At 45.1% G+C, this 22,183-nt stretch overlaps 1 protein-coding gene across 1 annotated transcript in view; it reads right to left on the reverse strand.

Moving 5' to 3' along the window:
- LOC129551056 (voltage-dependent R-type calcium channel subunit alpha-1E) overlaps positions 1–22,183 on the reverse strand; it is a 328,009-nt gene that overhangs the window by 144,328 nt on the left and 161,498 nt on the right. Inside the window, 1 exon segment of the mRNA XM_088844921.1 lies at positions 9,011–9,114. Within this exon segment, the coding sequence (XP_088701047.1) occupies positions 9,011–9,114 (104 nt within the window).

The raw sequence follows: 22,183 nt of genomic DNA on the forward strand, positions 1-22,183 counted from the left end.
AATGCCATGAACTGAGGAACCTGGTAGGCTACAGTCCATGGGGTCGCAAAGAGCTGGACACAGCTGAGCGACTTCACTTCACTTTAATCTCAGTGACTAGCACAGTGTCTTAAGCACAGCAGCCATACAATCAGCTTTTGTTGAATTGCCCTGAACTTGTCAAAGCTATCCAGCAAATGAGTGGATGGCAAGACAGACTTCACCAGTTATCTGGTGACAGTTACCTCGCCGGTAACAAGAGCCACTCCACTCACTCAAGAGATGCAACCAGAAGAATCCCTCTTCTTATACACAGAGTCTACCACTTCCCACCAGACCTGAGGGTAAAGAACCTGGACAGTGGGTCCTGGCATCTTCTATCTTGCATGTCAGTCAGTTTAGTCACTCAGCCATGTCCAACTCTTTGTGACCCCATGGACTGCAGCACGCCAGGCCTCCCTGTCCATCAGCAACTACTGGAGCCTACTCAAACTCATGTCCATCCCACCGGTGAGGCCATCCAACCATCTCACCCTCTGTCATCCCCTTCTCCTCCTGCCTTCAATCGTTCCCAGCATCAGAGTCTTTTCCAATGAATCAGTTCTTCACATCAGGTGGCCAAAGTATTGGAGTTTCATCTTCAGCATCAGCTCTTCGATGAATATTAAGGACTGATTCCCTTTAGGATTGACTGGTTGGATGTTCTTGCAGTCCAGGGGACTTTGTATGTACCAGGTCACACTGTGTATGTGAAGACCAGTGGGTGTGAATAGATATGTGCATCAGTGTATGGACAGCTTAAAACTGGCATGAACATCTGTATGCTCAGGATGATATTCTAGGTTAACCATTGGCTGGCTTTCTCCAGTTATGCCATGTTGGGAGCCCATATTCCTGGATATGGGCCATGTGGTGTAGGTGTTTCAGAACAAGTCTCTAACCACAGGTGGGAAATGATAACCTCTGACCATACCTCTGCCAGTAACTAGTTGGGGCTCAGAACCTCTAAACCCTCTTCTTTCCATCCGTAAATAAATACAGTATCTACCTACTGCACATGCTGTTACAAGGAACAAATAAGAACACAGAAGCAAAGGTGCTCTGAAAACTATGCCATACTTTATACACATGCTCCCTGTATATGCATGTGTCAGCAGTTCCTGGCTTGGCTGTCCCTGCCCTGGTTTGGAGACAGCACGATGGCTCCCCCAAGACTCTCTCCCTCTCTCCAGGAACCCTGGGAGCAGAGGTGATGGGATACGGGTCACTTTCTGTTTGCAGAGCCTTCTGCCCTGTCACCCCTGACTGCACCTCAGGACGTGCTTCTGCAGCCCTGGTTTGTTTCCATGGAGACAGGAAGCTCTGCTTCTCTTCAAGCCTAAGCTAATGGTTTTCATCAAATCCCATTTCCTCTGAGACAAGTAAAAATGTGACAAAGCTTCTATCCACAGTTCCTGTTTAAATACACTGAGACTCTCAAACATACCTCCGAGCCCTATACCCACCTAGGCCCATGCCTCTAGGATGGGTGCCACAGTCACCTTCACACCTGGTGGGCCATGAGCACTCATGTGGGCTACCTGCTCTCCCTTACCGGACTTTTATCATTTGCCCAACAGGGTCTCCTCCTTCCATGGCTCTCTTTCCACTTTAGGAAGCCTCAGGGCCTAACATTAAACTGCCTGCAGGTCACGGGGAACATGTGCCCCAGAGAGAAAACCTTCAGAGCTTCTCCCTGGTTTATACATGCAACTCCCAACCAACCCCTTACTCCAAGCAGAACACCTACATCCCCATTCAGGGGAATGTGAGAACCAGGCAAAGCAAGAGAGAGAACCCACACCCACTACCACCCTGTACACAGAACTATCTGTTGCCGAACCATCTGCAGACACACCAGTGTAACCACATACATATTGAGCATCAGAAGGAGAGGAAGAAACCAGGACAGAACTATTCCAGCTCCAGCCCATAAGGCCCCTATTGTTCACACTCTTTTAAATGCCAGAGTTTCTTCACACCAGCTGTTGCCAGCTGCTGCTGTCACTTCCTAACCTTCTCCAGAAGTGCTAAGGAGGCATGTGCCATGCTGCTTCTGTTTCATCTGCCAACCTGAGGAGGCCGCCTTCCGGTCAGAGAGGAGCTCATAGTCTCACAGTGGGCTTGAGCCCAATATCATAGGCTGCTACTTGGATGATAGCCACCTGCACCTAACAGTGAGAGAAAATGAAAATCGATATTATCAGAGGGGGTAAGAGCTGATGGCCACTCATGCCATACCTGGGCCTCGGCCTGGGAGAGGAATATCGCTATCCCATTTCACAGGGGAGGAAGCAGGCCCAGAGTTACTTGTCCAAATGCACAACACTAATAATCAGCAGGGTTAGGATTTCACCCATGGAAGAAAAAAACCATGACAAATCTAGACTGCCTATTTAAAAGCAGAGACATCACTTTGCAGACAAAGGTCCACAGAGTCAAAGCTATGGTTTTTCCAGGAGTCATGTATGGATGTGAGAGTTGGACCATAAAGAAGGCTGAGCACCAAAGAACTGATGCTTTCAAACTGCAGTGGTAGAGAAAACTCTTTAAGAGTCCCTTGGACAGCAAGGGAGATCAAACCAGTCAATCCTGAAGGAAATAAACCCTGTATATTCATTGCAAGGACTGAGGCTGAAGCTCCAATACTTTGGCCACCTGATGCAAAGAGCTGCTGCTGTTGCTGCTAAGTCACTTCAGTTGTGTCCAACCCTGTGCGAACCCATAGATGGTAGCCCACGAGGCTCCCCATGTCCCTGAGATTCTCCAGGCAAGAATACTGGAGTGGGTTGCCATTTCCTTCTCCAATGCATGAAAGTGAAGAGTGAAAGTGAAGTCACTCAGTCGTGTCTGACTCTTAGTGACCCCATGGTCTGCAGCCTACCAGGCTCCTCTGTCCATAGGATTTTCCAGGCAAGAGTACTGGAGTGGCGTGCCATTGCCTTCTCTGGCAAACAGCTAACTCACTGGAAAAGACCTTGATGCTGTGAAAGATTGAGGGCAGGAGGAGAAGGGGATGACAGAAGATGAGATGGTCGGATGGCATCATTGACTCAATGGACATGAATTTGAGCAAACTCTGTGAGATGGTGAAGGACAGGGAAGCCTGTCATGCTGCAGTCCATGGGGTCGCAGGGTCGGACATGACTTAGTGACTAAACAACATGAATATCAGATGCCAAAGCTTGCACTTCTCCCAACCTACCATGCTTTCCCCACCAGGATAAATATGTGGAATTCAAAGAGGCAATTACAAACTAGAGCTAGTACATCAGAGTGGACACAAAATCATACACAGGATTGTCTTTCCGTGCCAGTGTTCTCTCCCTTTCCAGCTTTATTAAGACACATTCTCAACCCATACTGGAACTTTATCTGGAACATCACTGACTTGTTATTCAAGAGTGAAGATCTGACTTGAATTTTTCCAACTAAAACATGGACACACTTAGGAAATAAGTAAGGACAAAACATAGCAGATAAGGTTATACAAATGGGAGATTATCCCCTCAGTAGAAATACAAGAAGAAGTCTGTGGTCAGACCCCTCCTGGGTAGTCATTGAGATAGAGCAGTTGAGTTGCAGTTACAGGTATGGAGACAATTACCTATTGAGCATAAAGGATGTCAATGAATGCTCACTGAATGAGCACCTACTTAAGAAATCCCATTACATCTGTGACTCTGCACTCCAGACACACACTATTAAGAACTCCTTCACACTGTCTGCTGTTTTTCTTTCATAACCATTTCACAAGTCACCCAAGGCTCTTAGTACTACAGAGTTGACTAACACATCAGTTTCCTCTTAATCTGCCTACATCTGGTCTCTCCCCAGGCCAGTCCTCTTCCTGGGGAAGAGAGATTGGTCTCTTCTTCAGGTCAATGTCTTATACACACCTTTTGTCATATACATTTTGTGTGTGTGCAATCATTTTAAAATTTAATTTCTATTTTTCTCAAAGTTATGCATGTTGAGCTTTAAAGTCAAATAATTTTTTAAAGCTTATAGTGAAAAAACAGCAGCCCACTGCCTCATCCCTTCTCACCCCTGAATCTGACTCCCCACAGGCAACGACTTGTAATTCCTTTACCTGCTTCTAGTACTCATTTCCAATTTTCTAAATATTATACAACTGCTATTTCTTAATCTTTCAGTTTTAGATATTGCTTAAGGACTTTCCCCACTGTAGAACCTAAGATTTTAGTCTCTGACATTCCCTTCTCCTCCCCCTACTTATTCTCTCCTATGCTCTCAAGGCAATCACAGCACCATAGGGGCTATCTCAAAATCCAGTGTGAACAATGCACATCTGACTGACAGTAGAGCTGTATGGAGTACCTACTTTGCTTATATTCCTTTGGTGATAACACTTCTGTATTCTGTGGAATTCACTGCTTAGATTGCTGTATGTGTGTGCAAATACATACAAATATTTATATATTCATATAGTTTTGGACAAAACATTAAACTCTTCTAACTATACTAATACACATTCAGTTCAGTCGCTCAGTTGTGTCCGACTCTTTGCAGCCCCATGAATCACAGCACGCCAGGCCTCCCTGTCCATCACCAACTCCCGGAGTTCACTCAAACTCATGTCCATCGAGTCAGTGATGCCATCCAGCCATCTCATTCTCTGTCGTCCCCTTCTCCTCCTGCCCCCAATCCCTCCCAGCATCAGAGTCTTTTCCAATGAGTCAACTCATCGCATGAGGTGGCTAAAGTATTGGGAGTTTCAGCTTCAGCATCAGTCCTTCAAATGAACACCCAGGACTGATCTCCTTTAGGATGGACTGGTTGGACCTCTTTGCAGTCCAAGGGACTCTCAAGAGTTTTCTCCAGCACCACAGTTCAAAAGCATCAATTCTTCGGTGATCAGCTTTCTTCACAGTCCAACTCTCACATCCATACATGACCACTGGAAAAACCATAGCCTTGACTAGACGGACCTTGGTTGGCAAAGTAACATCTCTGTTTTTTAATATGCTATCTAGGTTGGTCATAACTTTCCTTCCAAGGAGTAAACATCTTTTAATTTCATGACTGCAATTATTAATTCCATTTTTTTCTTAAAGATATCATTTTTAGAGGCTTCTGTCATCCTACTCCAGTCTGAACTTGGTGTTTCCTAGACTTTCGGACAGTTAGCATCCTAGACTTCCCTTCATCATCATCCTGGAAAACTTTCTTCCTCTCTAATGAATTTCTTGTTTCCATGAGTCGCATGTCCTTCTCCCTCCTCAATGAATTCCTTATTTTTAGTGACTCGCATTCTCCAGTAACTTCTTCAGAAAGAGTCTCAAAATTTTGCAATTTCATCCTCACAAATAATTGCTATTTTGGTTAGGTATGGAATTCTATCTTGGAAATTTTTTTCCTTCAGAAAGTTTTAGGAGGTTTTCTATTGGTTCCTAACTTTCAATATCATTGAGAAGTCCAAAGCCATTCTAACTCTAGATTCTTTATAGATAAAATTCATCCCCTTAATAGTTACCAGAAGCTTACGGAATATTATCTTACTCAGATGCTCTGAAATGTCATGAGTTACTTTAGTGTGGTCTTTTCTCTTTCATTGTGTTGAGTTGTCAGTGGGCATTTTTCTTATTAATTCATCTGTTCTCAGTTACCTCCATACCCACCTCCCATTTCCTTGCCATGTAAATAACTGTTACATTATATTCAGCATATACTTTTTAATGAACTTTTACAAACTGTGTACGTTTTTTATTTATATGAATGATACTATACTGTTTCTTGTTTTCACTAAACTCTGCTTTCAATGTGTACATGGTATTTGTTGCTCCTAACTGCCACATAGCATGTCATGGTCTTCATCCAAGAGACAGCTAACTACTCTCTCAGTTATGGATACCCAGATTTTCGCTAAGTCTGCACTATAAAAACCCAATGATAGAAAGAATATCTTTGCACATGTATCAGCAGATCTTTCAAATTTGACAGTGTTAGTTCACTAGTTCTAAGAATATTTTTGGTGTTTTTCTTTGTTAATTTCTTTCTATCCATTTCCCTATTTTCTTTATGAAATTTTTATTAGGTCATGTTGAAACAAATCTTTGATTTTCTTATTTTTATTCTACTTTCTGTGTGACTTCAACTTTACAGTACTACCATTTACTGTTTATTACATTTTTATACTTTTTACATGAACTCATTGTACATTAATATAAATTTTATATTAATTATTTTACATGAATTTCCAAACACTCTTAACTGCTAAGTGTTCTTTTTCATAACAATCTACTATCTTGTGGATAATCTCTTCTATCTCTGTTGATATCAATTATGCTTTTAAAAAGTTTCTTTCTGCTCCCTTCATTATTCATATTTCCTCAAGTTCCTTCTACCTATTTATTATTTTGATTTGTCTTTGTGTTGGACCTTTGCTTGGAATGCTAATGACCCCTAACTGTGTTTATATTTAAGATCAAGGTATAAAAGGCTTATTGGAAGCTCCTGTGAATGGTTGGGGCTTATAGAATGGGGGAGGGGTGTAGTGGTTTGACTGGTACTTGCCTCTCCCAAAGATGTGTCCACATCCTAATTCCTGGAATCTGTGAATGCTCCCTTATTTGGAAAAGGAGAAGACTCTTGAGAGTCGCTTGGACTGCAAGGAAATCCAACCAGTCCATTCTAAAGGAGATCAGTCCTGGGTGTTCATTGGAAGGATTGATGCTAAAGCTGAAACTCCAATACTTTGGCCACCTCATGCGACGAGTTGACTCACTAGAAAAGAGTCTGATGCTGGGAAGGATTGGGGGCAGGAGGAGAAGGGGACGATAGAGAATGAGATGGTTGGATGGCATCACCGACTCTGTGGACATGAGTTTGAGTGAACTCCAGGAGTTGGTGATGGACAGGGAGGCCTGGCGTGCTGTGATTCATGGGGTCGCGGAGAGTTGGACACGACTGAGCGACTGAACTGAACTGAATGTAATTAAGGATCTTGAGATGAAGAGGTCATCCTGGATCATCCAGATGACACTAAATCCAACAACAAGTGTCCTCATAAGAGAGAGCCAGAAGGAGATTTTAGACAGAATAGGAGGCAATGCAGCCACAGAGGCAGAGACTGGAATGATATAGTCACAAGCCAAGGAATGCCTGGGGCCAACAGAGGCTGGAAGAAGGAGGAAAGCAATTCTCCCCCAGATCCCTTGGAGGTAGCATCACCCTGCCAGATTTTGGCCCTCTAACCTCCAGAACTATGAGACAATTTCTCTCACACTTTAAAACCACCTGGTTTGTGATAATTTGTTGGGGTGGCCAAAGGAAACTAATAAGTGAACCTTACCAAAAGTGATGGGTCAGATCATTTATCTGGTCACCCTCAAATATCAGGACACAGAGATCTTTTCTCTTCAGATGGATGGCTTTCCACAGAGGAATGCTGTGAAACCCTCTCCCCCTCCTTCTCCAGACTGTTACAGCTCTGAGAGCCAAGCAGTAGAATTGGGCTGGAAACATGACATCCAGTTTGTGGACTTTCATATAATACTCCTGTTTTCACTACAAGAGATCAACCCCATTCTAACATTAAACTCTGTTTAAACATGGTGGATTGAACCAAGCTGGTCATCTCCTGTGTGTCCACAAACCCAAGCTTTTCTGATTCAGCCTTAACAGAGAGGAAGTCTTCTAACTAGGGTGGCATGGGGTTGGGTGGGGCAGGCACCTGTGAGCATTGTTTGGTTGAGGGGAGGACATATCTAAATGTTCCTTCAAGGATTTATGAAAAATCTTGTTTTAGCACCCCTATAACCCAGCTTTACATGATGCCTCAATTCCTGACCCTTTCTTGGCCCTCACTTTCTTATTGGCATTCCTCATTGTAGTTAATGGAGCCTCAGCTTTCATGCCACCAGATTAGTTATCATTTACTCTCTGTCTTCAAACATTTTGTTGGCAACTCTCATTTGTTTTCATACCCTCTCCTATTCTCTCTGTCACCATGTCCTTCTCAAAATTCATTTCCTGTGTTTGTGGATGTACAAGAGATGGCCAATTTGGTTCAATCCACCATGCTTAAACAGAAGCACCACTTTATATAAATTTCCATTTCAAGAACGTTTGCCATTAAGACAAGAAATTACGTTCAGTTTTACTCAGAAAATAGAAGACCCTCTACGACCCTGTTTTTGCCCGTCTATTTTCTCCTTTCAATTCCCAAAGTGAAATTTCTACTCAGGTTAAATTAGGCCACATCATAGTCTTCTCACTCTCCATAACAAATCCCATTTCTTCATGTTGGCTTATGAGGTGGTACCCCCCTTTCTGAAATACTCACTCCCATGTATTCTATTTTATTCTATTACATATTTTGAATCCCAAGCAAAATCCCAATCCTTTATGAAACCATTCCTGATAACGTCAGACTACATAGATTTGTCCCTCCCCCAGACAGATGAACTATATCTTATATTAGCCAGTAAACAAACTCTCACTCCCTACCTGTTTCAAGTGTTGGTGTTGTCTTTTCAGCAAAACATACATTTTTTAAGGGCAGAAACCATGCCTTAAACTTTATGTGCTCCTTGTAACACTTATCACGGCATTGAACACTGAATGTTTGTTAACTGATGTACAGTAATTCAACCCACAAATATGAAATTTGATGTCCAATACAAGATAGAGTAAGAACCTTTTGAGGATAAAGCCTGTATCTTATTAAACACTAGGTGCCTAACAACCAGCACAGCATTTGACAAAAATGGTCTCTCTTGAGTGATGGAATGAAAGGATGGATAAATGGACCCTCATTACATATCATGTTCAATGTTGTACCAATCTAAAAAATTATAATTCCTAAGAGTACTAAAGATGATTAAAATGACTGTATTTCCAGCGTCTAGAGAAGCTTTGGGCCCAAAGAGGCTGCTCAGTAAATGAGGGCTGCACGAACGAATTTACCAGAAGTCCAGAGCATTAGTTTATAGTCAGAAAGAAGAGAAGAGAGAAACATCTGGCTTACCCGGAAAGCACTCCCAGGACGAGGTTGAGAACAAAGAAGGATCCAATGATGATGAGGGGGATGAAGTACAGCCAATTCCAGGTGGCTCCTAAGGCATCATTGGTCTGAAAGAAAGAAAAATGGTTCTTTAGTATTCAGTTCAGTTCAGTCGCTCACTCGTGTCCGACTCTCCGCGACCCCATGAATCACAGCACGCCAGGCCTCCCTGTCCATCACCAACTCCCGGAGTTCACTCAAACTCATGTCCATCAAGTTGGTGATGGCATCCAGCCATCTCATTCTCTGTCGTCCCCTTCTCCTCCCGCCCCCAATCCCTCCCAGCATTAGAGTCTTTTCCAGTGAGTCAACTCTTCGCATGAGATGGCCAAAGTATTGGAGTTTCAGCTTTAGCATCAGTCCTTCCAATGAACACCCAGGACTGTTCTTTAGTATTATACTTCATCAAAACCATCTGCCAGGTGAAGGCCTCCATTCCCGCAGCTTCACATGTAGGGTTATGCAACAAGCACAGTGCAATACAGATAAACAAAGCCTTGCTTCACTCCTGATTTGATGTGATTGTAGATTAACTCATTCACCCATGTATACTGTGCAGGGCACCATGTCACCCTCACACAACATCCTGTGTTTGAATGGTCTAATACCCTCACCCAATGGATAACAGTCCAGAAAGGTCAAATATTTTTCTAAGATCACACAAATAATCACTAGTTTTATAGTGTTTGGTGTTGGGTTCTAAGCCTTTCTGCTCTAAATTAGGCAAATTCTCAAAAGACAGAGGCAAGGTACATCCATCGATTTAGTCCAGGGATTCTGGTAAAGAATCCACGTCCTGCTCAGCTCATGACCCTGGGCTCTGGCTTCCTTTCCTCCATCACATCATGGTCCAACAGTACACAGTTAGACCAGGCCAGGCCCTGGGAAGGCTCTGGAAAAACAAGGAATAAATCTAGATTTGAAACGGGATCCCTTGTTCTCTCTGTAATGCTAACACATCGTGAACTAAAACCCACATGGAAATCTACATTCTGGATTCTAATACCACAAGTGTGATGCAAGGCCTCTGAATAGTAGGGGTTGAGGGAGGATCATACCACATGGCTCAGTCAACTCCATCCCTCCCCCACCACCAAAAAAAAATCAACTCTTGGTAGGATTTCTCATTAAGCACCTTGAAACAGTTGTGGAACATTTTGAAAGTCCCATCTAATACTTGAATCTCTCAATTAAACTTTCCCTTGACTCTCTCTCCCCATGATATCAACCCCAAATCTTCCTAATTAGTCCACCTGAACTACATTTTGCATACACAGGGCTTTGAAATCCCTCCCAATCCCATCCTACTCTCTCACACACAAACTTTAATACTTGTTTGAAATTCAACAGTTTCTGGAAAGATATTTTATTCCCAATTCACTGGAGAAAGAAGGCCAGGCCATCCAAATCAAACGCCATGCCTAAAATTCACACACCAAATTAGCAAAACGAAGTTCCGAACTCAGAATTTCTATGGCAAAGTGTTTCTTGTCCCTGATGTACCTTTTTCTCCCTCTCACTTTGCCAACATATTTTGATTCATCATCTTCCTGCCTCCTGTGGACTTCTATGACATTCTATCTTGTTTTTTCCCCAAATTATCTCATTTTCCTTCTGCTTCCCAATCAAATATGTCAGCCTATAAAATACAGCCTCCCACTGATCATGGCAACTATCACTGTACAATAGATTTTTCCATTAAAAAACAGTTTCTAAAGCAATCTGTTTCACCAAACTTGTCTCTTTGTCTTGCCCCTACACTATTAAGAGAGGTATGTTTGCAAATAAAGCAGAATAAGAGTTAAAAACAAACACCTTCTGAACTGAATGAACAGAAGCAGAGACCTGCCAATTTCAGTATATAAGAGCCAGTGTTTTGGTTCAACAGGTCTGGTGAGTCAAACGCAAACAAAGAAGATGAGAGCCAGACCTTAGAGGAAACCACTCCTGGTATCAGAAGGAAGATGCAAAAGAACTAGATGCCAAGGGCTACAGGGGGTTTGAATGGACATCAGTTCAATTCAGTTACTCAGTCGTGTCCAACTCTTTGCGACCCCATGGACTGCAGCACGCCAGGCCTCCCTGTCCATTACCAACTCCCGGAGTTTACTCAAACTCATGTCCATTGAGTCAGTGATGTCATCCAAACATCTCATCCTTTGTCGTACCCTTCTCCTCCCACCTTCAATCTTTCCCAGCATCAGCGTCTTTTCAAATGAGTCAGCTCTTTGCATCAGGTGGCCAAAGTATTGGAGTTTCAGCTTCAGCATCAGTCCTTCCAATGAATATTCAGGACTGATTTCCTTTAGGATGGCTAGCAGGATCTCCTTGCAGTCCACAGTTCAAAAGCATCAATTCTTCAGCTCTGAGCTTTCTTTATAGTCCAACTCTCATATCCATACATGACCACTGGAAAAAACCATAGCTTTGACTAGATAGTCCTTTGTTCACAAAGTAATGTCTCTGTTTTTAAATATGCTGTCTAGGTTGGTCATAACTTTTCTTCCAAGGAGCAAGTGTCTTTTCAACAACTCTGGGGCTTAGACAGTCACCCTTAGCACTCTTTGGCAGCAAGAACTCAGGCTCCTCCCAGTACTCTAATCAGGGATCAAGTGCCAATAAGCATTAGTTGGTGTCAGCAATAGCAATGATGAAATTGTAGCTTTTAAGCTTTTTGGTCCCAGGAGTGACTGTGCTACGTCTTGAGGATGGTGAGAGTAATTTCAGTTGGGTGACTATTTGCCAAAGATGTTGCAGAATGAAGAATAATTTCCAAATTGTGGTCTTCTTATTGCTAGTGATCTGTAAGATGTTCACATGTTCTGAGGAAAATGAGCTTCTGGAATCAAAGAAACTCAGGAAACACAGCAGATTTTATTTTTGCATTAGCCTGTGAGAAGATCCACCCCAAAGAAATAGTATTCAAGTTGTTTCCTCCATCATTTCATATGCGTCCTTGATTACAAACCTCCTTTTCAACAGAAAGCTATTATCAGAAAATACAGCCCATGAAATACAGGGATAGAAGGACTCCCCTTCATAGGTCCAGAGTCTGGGATGTGCTTTCTAACTCTTCTCTAAAATACTTAGTGTGTTGTGAGAATGTTTTGGTTTTGCTTTAACCTACATTAAAGCAAGAGCCTTCACTGTCCACTCATTTCTGTACCTGGCACCTGACAAAGTGTTTGGCACACAGAGGTACTCAGCCAATCAGTAAATGACCACGATTTGAGTAAAATGATTCTCGGGTTTAAAATATACCAAAAATAAATTCATTCTGATATTCTCCCCAAGCTGTATGTGAATTGTGTTTAAAAAAGTCATCCACCATGGTATTGGAGCCTGTGGGATGAGAAGAAGAGGAGAAAAGAAAGAGAAGGAGAAAAAGAATATCTGGGAGGACCCTGGCATCATGCCCTACGGGGGGGGGGGGGTGCGGTATTAAAGGATGACTGACAGCTTAAAAGGTTCTTCTGGAGAAAGCAGCTTGACAGCTTCCCTAGATTATTCGCAAACCTTTTAATAGACCTGCTGCACCCTCTTTACACCTTCCTCCTCTCCCTCCGGTTTCCTCTTAGCTCCTCCCCCCCCCATCCTTCCTCCCCAGGTGGCCTGACAGCCTCACCTCCGTGCTTGTCTGTGGGTCAATGACAGGCCCACTAGGACAAGGGAACAAACCTCAGCAGGAAGTGGGCAAGCCTGGGGTTTCATGCCTCCCTCCTCCAAAACGGCAAGGTTCTTTCTGATGCTAATTAGAGTTTCAGTCTCTTTCTGATTCATCATTATTACAACCTTAAAATTGTCCAGTGTAGGAGAGACAACCACGGCAGTATCTTTTGAGACGGAAGAAGAAAGCACTCGACAACTCTGAAGGCAGCAAGTGCCCTGACACCATACGAGGTGGGAATCAGGAGCGCCAAGCAAAAAGTTGCCAGTTCAGCTCCAGAGTTGTGACTGTGCTCCCTCTCGGGGTGGGCATGCGTGTCTGTGACACAGCAGGCAGTGGGAGAGAGGAGGGACTGCCTACGTGAGAGGAAGCATCTCCCCTTCCCTTCTCTCTCCCCAGTATCCACCTCCCCCCACCCGCCCAGCTTCTGCAATTCCCAAGCACCTTGGATGTGGGAACATCACACTTCATTCTCCCTACAGATTCTTCCCTCAGGGACAACACACCCTAAGTACTCCGTGCAAGACTGAGAGAAAGAAGACCCACGGCTTTCCCAACACGGTCCACTGATTTCTGGTTCCAGGAGAGTCTCATCGTGGAAGCTTCCCTGCCGAGCCTAGTATTTTGGAGCAGTTAAAGTATAAACCAGCCCCTCCTTGCAAAGAAGGCTTGACAGTGCATTCCAGCCTCCTCCTTCCCCACCATTCATGGAACACCTAACTCTGGGGCAGGCAGTACCGGAGAGCTTTTCTTTGGAGCAATGTCCTCTTATTTAAGATGCTGACCCCCACACTGACCCAGTCAAGCCCCTAGACTCGACAGGCTGGCTGTCCCCCACCTCTCTCAACTCCCGATTCCCTGAGTGACAGACACACGCACACATGTGCATGGCGGGGGTGATGACAGACAGAGAAAGCATTGGGGGTGGCGGCCCACCTGCGCAGGGAGTGCTCAGCGGGTAGCAGGCCTGACACAGCGGGAATGTGTTCCTCTGGGAACCTGCCTGACTGGGGGTGGTGAGCCCACCCACTCCCTGGGTAAACAGGCACACATGGCAATTATCACATTAATCTCCGGGGGATGGGGGAGATGGTGGAGGGCAGGGGTGGGAGGAGCCGGATTGGCGAGAGAGATGGGGATGGGATGGCAGGAGGCAGGGGTCCCATGGTTTTCCTGGCCCAAGGCTGAAGGCAGGACTGGCCTCCGTAGTCGGAAGCAGGTCTCTATCAGGGTTCCACAGGGCTTTGTGGAAAACAGGCTGAAGAGCCTCCTCTTGGATGTCCATGCCTTTCACAGAGCAGCTTCCACCAGGGAGGCTGAATGACATATGGCTGCAGAATTGGGAGGTTGATGAGTTGGGACTGGGAAAATATGGGGGTTCTTTCAGGGGAAAAAAAGGGTCCTTTCGGGAGAAAAATAAAAAAGGTCTCTCGGATACACCTACTACCCAGGCTGGAGGCGCCAGCAGGCAAGCCCCAGCCTGGCCCCCAGCAGGGTTTCTCGGCAGTGCGTCACTGGTATCTTGGGCTGGATGATTCAAGGCTGGGTTGGGGAGGAGGAGGCTGTCCTGTTCACTGTATTTGCAGGATCCCAGGTCTCTACCTATTAGATGCCAACAGCATTTTTCCCAGTTGTGACAACACAAAGTGGCTACAGAACTGCCAAACATCCCAGGGGGGCAAAAATGGCTTGCCATTGAGAACTACTGGCTTAGAGACTCTGTCTCAAAGACAGCTTTGGAATTACCAACTGAACTCAAGTCAAGGGATGGCTGGAACAGCAGCTCTGGGCAGTCAAAGAGGCCAGGCCATTCATCTCAGCAAAAACATCTGTTTAAGGAAGACTTCCCTGGTGGTCCAGTGGTGAAGACGCCACACTTCCATTGCAGGGAGCACAAGCTCAATCCCTTGTCAGGGAACTAAGATCTTGCATGCCACATGGTGAGGCCAAACAAAAAGTCCAAGGCCTCTGCTGACCACTCCAGGGAGAGAAAATCAGAGAGGGCAAGAGTGGAGTAAAGGAAAGGGGCAGAGACCAAAGGCAGTTCCACAGTTCCACCTTCCTGATGGTATGGTACCTGGGCACCCAGCATCGCCCAGTTTGCTGGCCTCCCCTGGGCCCGCACTTCATTCCAGCACCAAGTGAACACCTCCTTTTCATCCCGAGAGACTTGAAGTCCACGTCTCAGTGCCAGAAGTCATGTTTTGTACAACAAATGTGTGGACCCTGTATTAATACTAGGCGACAGATATTCTCCTAGATACTGGGGATAAACGATGGACAGAACAGTCGCAGGTCCTGGTCCACGTGAAGTAGTATAATGGGGAGACCCCCATTAAATAAATGAGCTCACACGGCCTGTTTGTCTTTCAACTGAAGTGAGGGTGATGAAGGACCACACCAGGAGCTGATGCAGGTGCGTCTGATCCGGTTCAGCAAGTCAGCAGAGGATTTGCTGAAGCTTTCGGAGCAGAGCATCACATGAGTCTAAGAAACTACCTTGGCATCAGCAGCGGAGGTTAGAAAGGCAGAGGTTTGTCACGGAGGGGAAAGGGAGAGGAGGAAAAGGTTTAAATTAAGAAGTGCTCACAGTCATAAAAATCAAGCTTATGATTACCAAAGAAAGGGGGACAGTGGGATAAATTAGAAGCGATCACCATATACATGTTACTATATATAATATAGATAACTGACAGGGACCTACTGTATAGCAAAGGGAACCCTATTCAATGTTCTGTGATAACCTGCAAGGGAAAAGAATCTGAAAAAGAATGAAAAGATATGTGTGTGTGTGTGCGTGTAACTGAACTGCTGTGCTCCTGAAACTAACATGTTGTAAGTCAGCTATACTTCAATTAAAAAAAAAGATTAAGAAGTGTCAAGAGGCAGGGGACACAGGAGAAGAAAAATGAGGGCAGGGAACGCTGACAGCGAACTCCTGCCTCTTTGCAGTAGCAGCCCCCAGGCACCTGGGTGGATGTTGAACTGAAACATTCATAAATCATATGGGCACCACCCTTAGTGGATATTTTCAAAGTGTACATAACTGTGCAGCCAGCATCCAGATAAAGCCAGGCTTCCCTCACATCCCTTCCTAGGAATCATCTCCCTCTCAAATGTAACATGCTCTTGACTTCTATACCCATCAATTATGCTGGCCTAATTAAGAAATCACATCTCACATTTCTCTCAGTGTCCTGAGCCATCCACATTCCCTCACTGCTCAGGGACTTAGATTCAGAAGAACCCTCTCCCTGTTGAGCTCTCACCGGCCTGGATGTGGCAGAGTCTGTGCTGTCCCCAGTGGTCTCCTTTAGAGCAGGTGGACCAGCTCCCCCAGCAGCTCTGAGTTTTGGCTGCTAATGGCTCACACCTGGATCCTCCTGAGAAGTCAGCCCCCAGCTGACAGACCCTCCTCATCTGGGAGTTTATGCCTATCCATGGGGGCCATGACCTGGAACCAACAGCTCACTGATGCAGGGGTGTTGCGGGCCCAGCCCCTTCCCCCCTGCGAGGGGCAGCTTCCGTGGTGCAGTTCACTCTGGAGCTGCCTTGGGGATCAGACCCAGGCTAAAAGTGTACAACCACATCTCTGTCTAGTATTTTCTCCTGTCCTATTCACCTTTCCTCTTATCAGTTTAGGCTTCCCCTGCAAGCAGTCCATCAGTAAAATCATTGCCACAAAAATTTCTGTCCCAGAGACAGTTTATAGGGAATCTGATTCAAGGCATTAAATCGTTTTCTCATCAGGGTTTGACCAACCTCACAAAGCAGTAACACTCTATCCCTGAGCCACCCAGATGGATAGTACATGATGTTTCAAAAGGCAGAGCCACTGCCCTTTGACCACAGTCACATTTTAGGGAAAGGAGGTACGACGTACAGCGTACCTTATGACCACTAAGCAATTGAAGGCCTGTGGACCACGTGTACCAGGAATTCTAGCCACCATCTCAGTAGATTACAGGAACACACTACCCAATCCATCATTTGGTAGAGGAGGAAACTAACTAAGGTCTGGACAAGCAAAGTAACGCGCCACAGTCTAGAGCCACATGGGGTGAACTTCTTGAGGACGCTTGACTGTCCATTATCTCACTTGGTCTCTTAATAGCAATCCTACTCATTCTATCACCACCTTCTAGGGCAGAGCCACAATAAAGAAGAAAGCCAACGCTAGGGTCTAGCAGCCAGAAGGTAAGAGCTGTATCTCTCAGACCCCAGGCAAGAAAGCAGGGTCGGGGGAGCAGGTGGAAAGAGTGAGTGAGGACAGAGAACCTGAGTGAAACACAGCCACCTGCTGCCACCCAGCAGGGAGGTGGAACCTGTCAGTCCTGGAGGCAAAGCATTTCATTATGCCTCAGACTCCTGAGTGTATTTAATAAAATGCTAAGGCTCCCCACACAAACAAGCTCCAAAGGCAGCATCTGGCTTAGCCAGGGTCCTGAGATAAGTAATCAAGGCTTTCCACGCATTCTGGTCCTTTTTAGACCCCCAGATTGGATGGCCAGTGGCCGCTTTCTCCTCTTGCCTGGACTGCCAGCGCCTGTCACTGAGGATTCGGCAGTGCCTTAGCCCACATGCAAAAGTACCTCCAGGGGGACTCCCTACTAGGCATTTCCCCACTTATTCTTCCTCTTCTCTGACCAGTGGGCCCAGGAAGAGAGCCAGAAAAATCCTCTCTTCCACCTGTGTTCACAGGCGGCAGCATGATGCCATCAAGGCCACCATCGGGAGCTCTGCTTAGCATCACTGACCAGCAAGCACCGCCCCACCCTGGACGTGGGTGGCGATCACCACTGGGGCTGGGCAGACAGGTATGGATGTATTTGTGAAAATCCATCCACACGCCTGGGAAGAGGACGCAAGTAAATGTCAAAGTGAGGGCGGATAAGCAGTGCTGCATCTGACCAGGAAGGCTGCCATGACCTTGTCCACGCAAGTGAGCGCCTTCACACCCACACAGCTCAGGGCCCGGCTGTGCTGAAGTACGCTTTGGTAAATCCTAACGATTCCAATACTATTGTTATGTGAGGTTTGTTGTCTCCTCCCTTTCTGATCACTGGCCCAAAAGCCCAAAATGGAGATAACAGATCTGTTCAAGATCTTGTATTGTTGAAGCCGGGATTGGGTTCCACGGGGGCTCAATATTCTATTCTTTCTACTTGTGTGTATGCATGAATTTTTCTATAATAAAGAGTTTTTAGATTTTCCCCAAATAAAACTGTATAGGTTATTTACACGGTTCAGGGTCATATGTGGGTTTTTAGAGAAACTTTTGTGGCAAAACACTGAAAAATGGTAACAGTGATGGTAACTCGGCAGGGGTAGAAATGAGTGATTTATTTAAAAAACATTTTTATCTTTTTCTATACTTTGCAGCTTTTTCTGCAGTAACTAGTGGGTTTTGCTTTGTTTTCATGGTCAGAGAAAACATAAAGAGTACTATAGGGAAATACCCAGAGAGAAGGGAAGGTCCTCCGGCCAGGCAACTGCAGCAGGGTGCTGGGGAGGTCAGCTTCCCTGGGGTCACTGGGAGCAGGACAGTTGACCACACAATGAGCCATCCAGGTTGAGATGCTGCTCACCTCTGGGAAAAAGTGAGTATGCTGTTCTGATGCTGCCATATGTACATTGGCCAAGTCAGCCACTCAGAGAAGAAATGAATGAGGATACTTCCAGGACTTCCCTCGTAGTCCAGTGGTTAGGACTTTGGGCTTCTAGTGCAGGGGGTACAGGGATCGATCCCTGGTTGGGAAGCTAAGATGCCACATGCTGCAGCACAGCCAAAAATGAATAAATAAAGAGGTTGTTTCTTATGATGATCAGCTAACACACATTACCCTTCTACCCAGGCTGGTTGACCAGAGACTGAATGTATTCTTGCAAGAACCTCAAGTACCAGAAAGAGCTCAGAGAATGAGAAGACCTGAGTCTCAGCATACCCCGCTTTAAAGCCAGGGACAAAGGGTGCATGAGGCTTGGCAGACCCTCTGCATTGTGAGAGTTTTGTGTAGTTTAGAAAGACTCTACTGATGACACAGGGCAACAGGTCTTCAACCAGTCCCTTGCTGGTTCTCTGCTCTATCCCACAGTCCTCAGAGGTCAATCCTTCTGGTTACCATCATTTGCTGCATTTCCATGAGTCCCCTGTTCCCTCCAGCTAAATATCTCTATTTCCCATTAGTCTAACATGAATTCTGTACCTTTCATCATCTTGAAGTTTAAAAGGAAGAACAGCATCTTGTACAAGCCCCTTACTTTATGAATGAAGAACCAAAGATCAAAAAGCTGATTTCTGAAAGATACTCCCTAGTTGATTACAGAAGCATAGCTAGAACTTCTGACCCCCAGGCTACCTGGCACAGCCCTTCTATTCTCCCGCATATCACTTACAATTGAGATTAAATATATGGTTCTACTCCCTCTGGTCATTTGTATGTAGTTAGTCTAGGCTCCTGCTCTCCCTTGGAAGCTCCCTGAAGTTGGACACCATGATGATGTCTTACTTCTGAAGGTTAAGAGAATGGAGCTATGAACATGGCTATCAGATTTCATGAAGAAAGAAATGAGGCTGCAGATGTCCTAGAAGGCATCCTGGGGCTGTGCCTTCACCTGGATTTGAAGTAGGACAAGGATGTAGATTGGACCATCAATGGAAGAAGACAGTCCAAGAGAGGGAAACAAGTGGGAATGATGAGGCCACAAAGAGTAGTCATGGGGAGCAGCGAGTAAGGCAAGATGAACAGGAGCAGGTCCAGGCTTCCCTGGCAGACCAGTGGTTAAGAATCCATCTCGCAAAGGAGGGGACACAGGTTCAATCCCTGGTCTGGGAAGATCTCACATGCCGTGGGGCAACTAAGCCTGTGTTCCACAACAAGAAAAGATGCCACAATGAGAAGCCTATGGACTATAATGAGAGTAGCCCCTACTCACTGCAGCTAGAGAAAAGCCCAAGTGTAACAATGAAGACTCAGCACGGCCAAAAATAAGTAAATATATATATATATATATATTTTTTTTTTTTTTAACAAAAGAGGAGGAGGTCCTGGAAGACCCTGAATGGGGGTGTAAATGTTTGGATTTGCTCAATACCCTAGAGCTCTTCCTTCCTTCTACCTTCCCTCTCTGCCAAGCCATGCGTTCCCTCATACTAAGCCCGCTCAGTCTCCAGAAGGATTCCCTGAAGCACATCACTCGACTTTTCTCTAGAATTTCCCAGCACTTCGGTGCACCCCGTAGCAGCATGTATATTCATTCAACATTTTTGAGTGTGTACTCTGTACATGATGAATGAGAAAGGAAAACAGTCCTTGAGGGCCTTGGTATCCATAAGAAGGCTAAGTCATGAGTATAAATGCCTATAATTGAAAATACAGCATTAAGTGCTGCACTTGGGTTTTATTTGAACTTGTTTACAGACCTTCTCTCTCAATGGAAGATCTTTTCTTCTCCAAACAGAATGGTCTCTTCTTCCCTCTATCCCCTCTTTTTCAGCATCTTTCTTTTATCTGTTGTCTCCAAGTAAACCTAAGAATTTTTTGCATCACATTTGAACTGTGGTGCTGGAGAAGACTCTTGAGAGTCCCTTTGACTGCAAGGAGATCCAACCAGTCCATTCTAAAGGAGATCAGTCCTGGGTGTTCATTGGAAGGACTGATGCTAAAGCTGAAACTCCAATACTTTGGCCACCTCATGTGAAGAGTTGACTCACTGGAAAAGACTCTGATGCTGGGAAGGATTGGGGGCGGGAGGAGAAGGGGACGACAGAGGATGAGATGGCTGGATGGCATCACCAACTTGATGGACATGAGTTTGAGTGAACTCCGGGAGTTGGTGATGGACAGGGAGGCCTGGCGTGTTGTGATTCATGGGGTCGCAAAGAGTAGAACACGATTGAGCGACTGAACTGAACTGAACTGAACAGACCTTCTTTATACGTGTTCTGTCTCTCTCACATATTAGTCCTCCCTTTCCATTAGGGTTGGCTGGTTCTTATTGACAGAACCGCATCCTTTATCCACTCTCCTAATGCCTACAAACAAAGAGATTCTCAGTAATGCTATTAACTAGCAGATTTTAACACTACTACCATTCTTCTGCCTCACAGGCCTATATGAGTTTCCTTTCCTAGAAATAAATATATCACCTGTAAAATGGCATCTCTGTTGACACATAGCAAGTACACTTAGCTAACTCAAATATTCAGTACAGCACATAAGAGCAGACACTCAAGAAAAGAGCTTCAAGCATAATCATTTTTCGTGGCTTTCATTTCCTCCATAATGCCTTCTGAGCAGGTAAATTAATTTATCATCCAACATCCATGTTTTAATTAACGACTGCGTGTCAAACACTATGTAAGGCTGGCTAAGCCCAGCTGGTTCCCTGAAGAAGCCCCAGGCCAGTTAGTTTCATTTATTTTGTGGCCACAGGAACCATTCTTAGTCCTTGGTAAGAACGGCTTGAAAGCAAGGTATCAGAGCTTTGATGTCTTTCTATCTTCTGACTTTAAGACACAGCTCTTAAAAATATACTCAGTGGGTCTGCACTGGTGCTGGTAATAGGGATAATGAAATGTTCAGTCCCATGATTTATTTATTGTGGGATAAATATGCCTATTTATCACCCAGGGGTCTGAGAGTATCTAGGTGAGGTTCTTAAGTCTGATCTGTCCTGCTGGATCAGAGTTTCTCCAAGAATGCTGGGCTGCACGTGGGCCCAAAACATCACTCCACTCACCTCCCATGGCCCTTGGCAGAGTCTGGCTCAGCCTGAGTCCCCAGGGCTGGTCACCTCCACTTGTGAGCATCTTTGTCCACTCACCACAGTGTTAGACAAATGTTACTTTCTATGTGTGCCATGATGTGAAAAAGAACAGGAATCACTGTGCCAGGCACCATCTGCCGGGGACACTGAGGGGGAGTCCCTCACGCAAGTGGGTGCCTACATCAGACAGCAGACGTGGGGTCCCTTCCCACTCAGACCCAGATTCCTCAGTGGTTCTCCTCCGTCTCATGGACTTGAATTCTCTGGTCTTTTCCCTGAAACCCTCCCTTTTCTCATCTTCTGATTGCTGCTGCCCTCCTAGACACTCATCTTGGTGGTTCTTCTTTCCCCAAAGATACACAGGGTGCATTCCAACTGAGCATTCCTATTGGCTTAGGGGAGTAACAAGGTTAAAACAGAATGCAGATAATAAAGTAATAATGTTCACTGCTTCCCCAGTCTGGTAAGCACTGGAAAAAAAAAAAATCTCCTTTGGTCTTTACCATTCTTTGCACAGCTTTCATTGCTGTACATTAGAGTGGAATGTACTGAAATCAACCATGTTGGGTGACTTGTACGAGACTGCATATGAGCTGTTGGATGGCAGACATGGACCCAATCAAACCTATTTCTGGAGGTACTAAGTATACACCAAGAAGACCTGATTAAAACATTTTTATCTCCACATTTTCCTGTGACTT

This window comes from Moschus berezovskii, chromosome 17, assembly GCF_049115385.1.
Source record: "Moschus berezovskii isolate FMDL1 chromosome 17, NW_MosBer_1.0, whole genome shotgun sequence".
NCBI lineage: Eukaryota > Metazoa > Chordata > Mammalia > Artiodactyla > Moschidae > Moschus > Moschus berezovskii.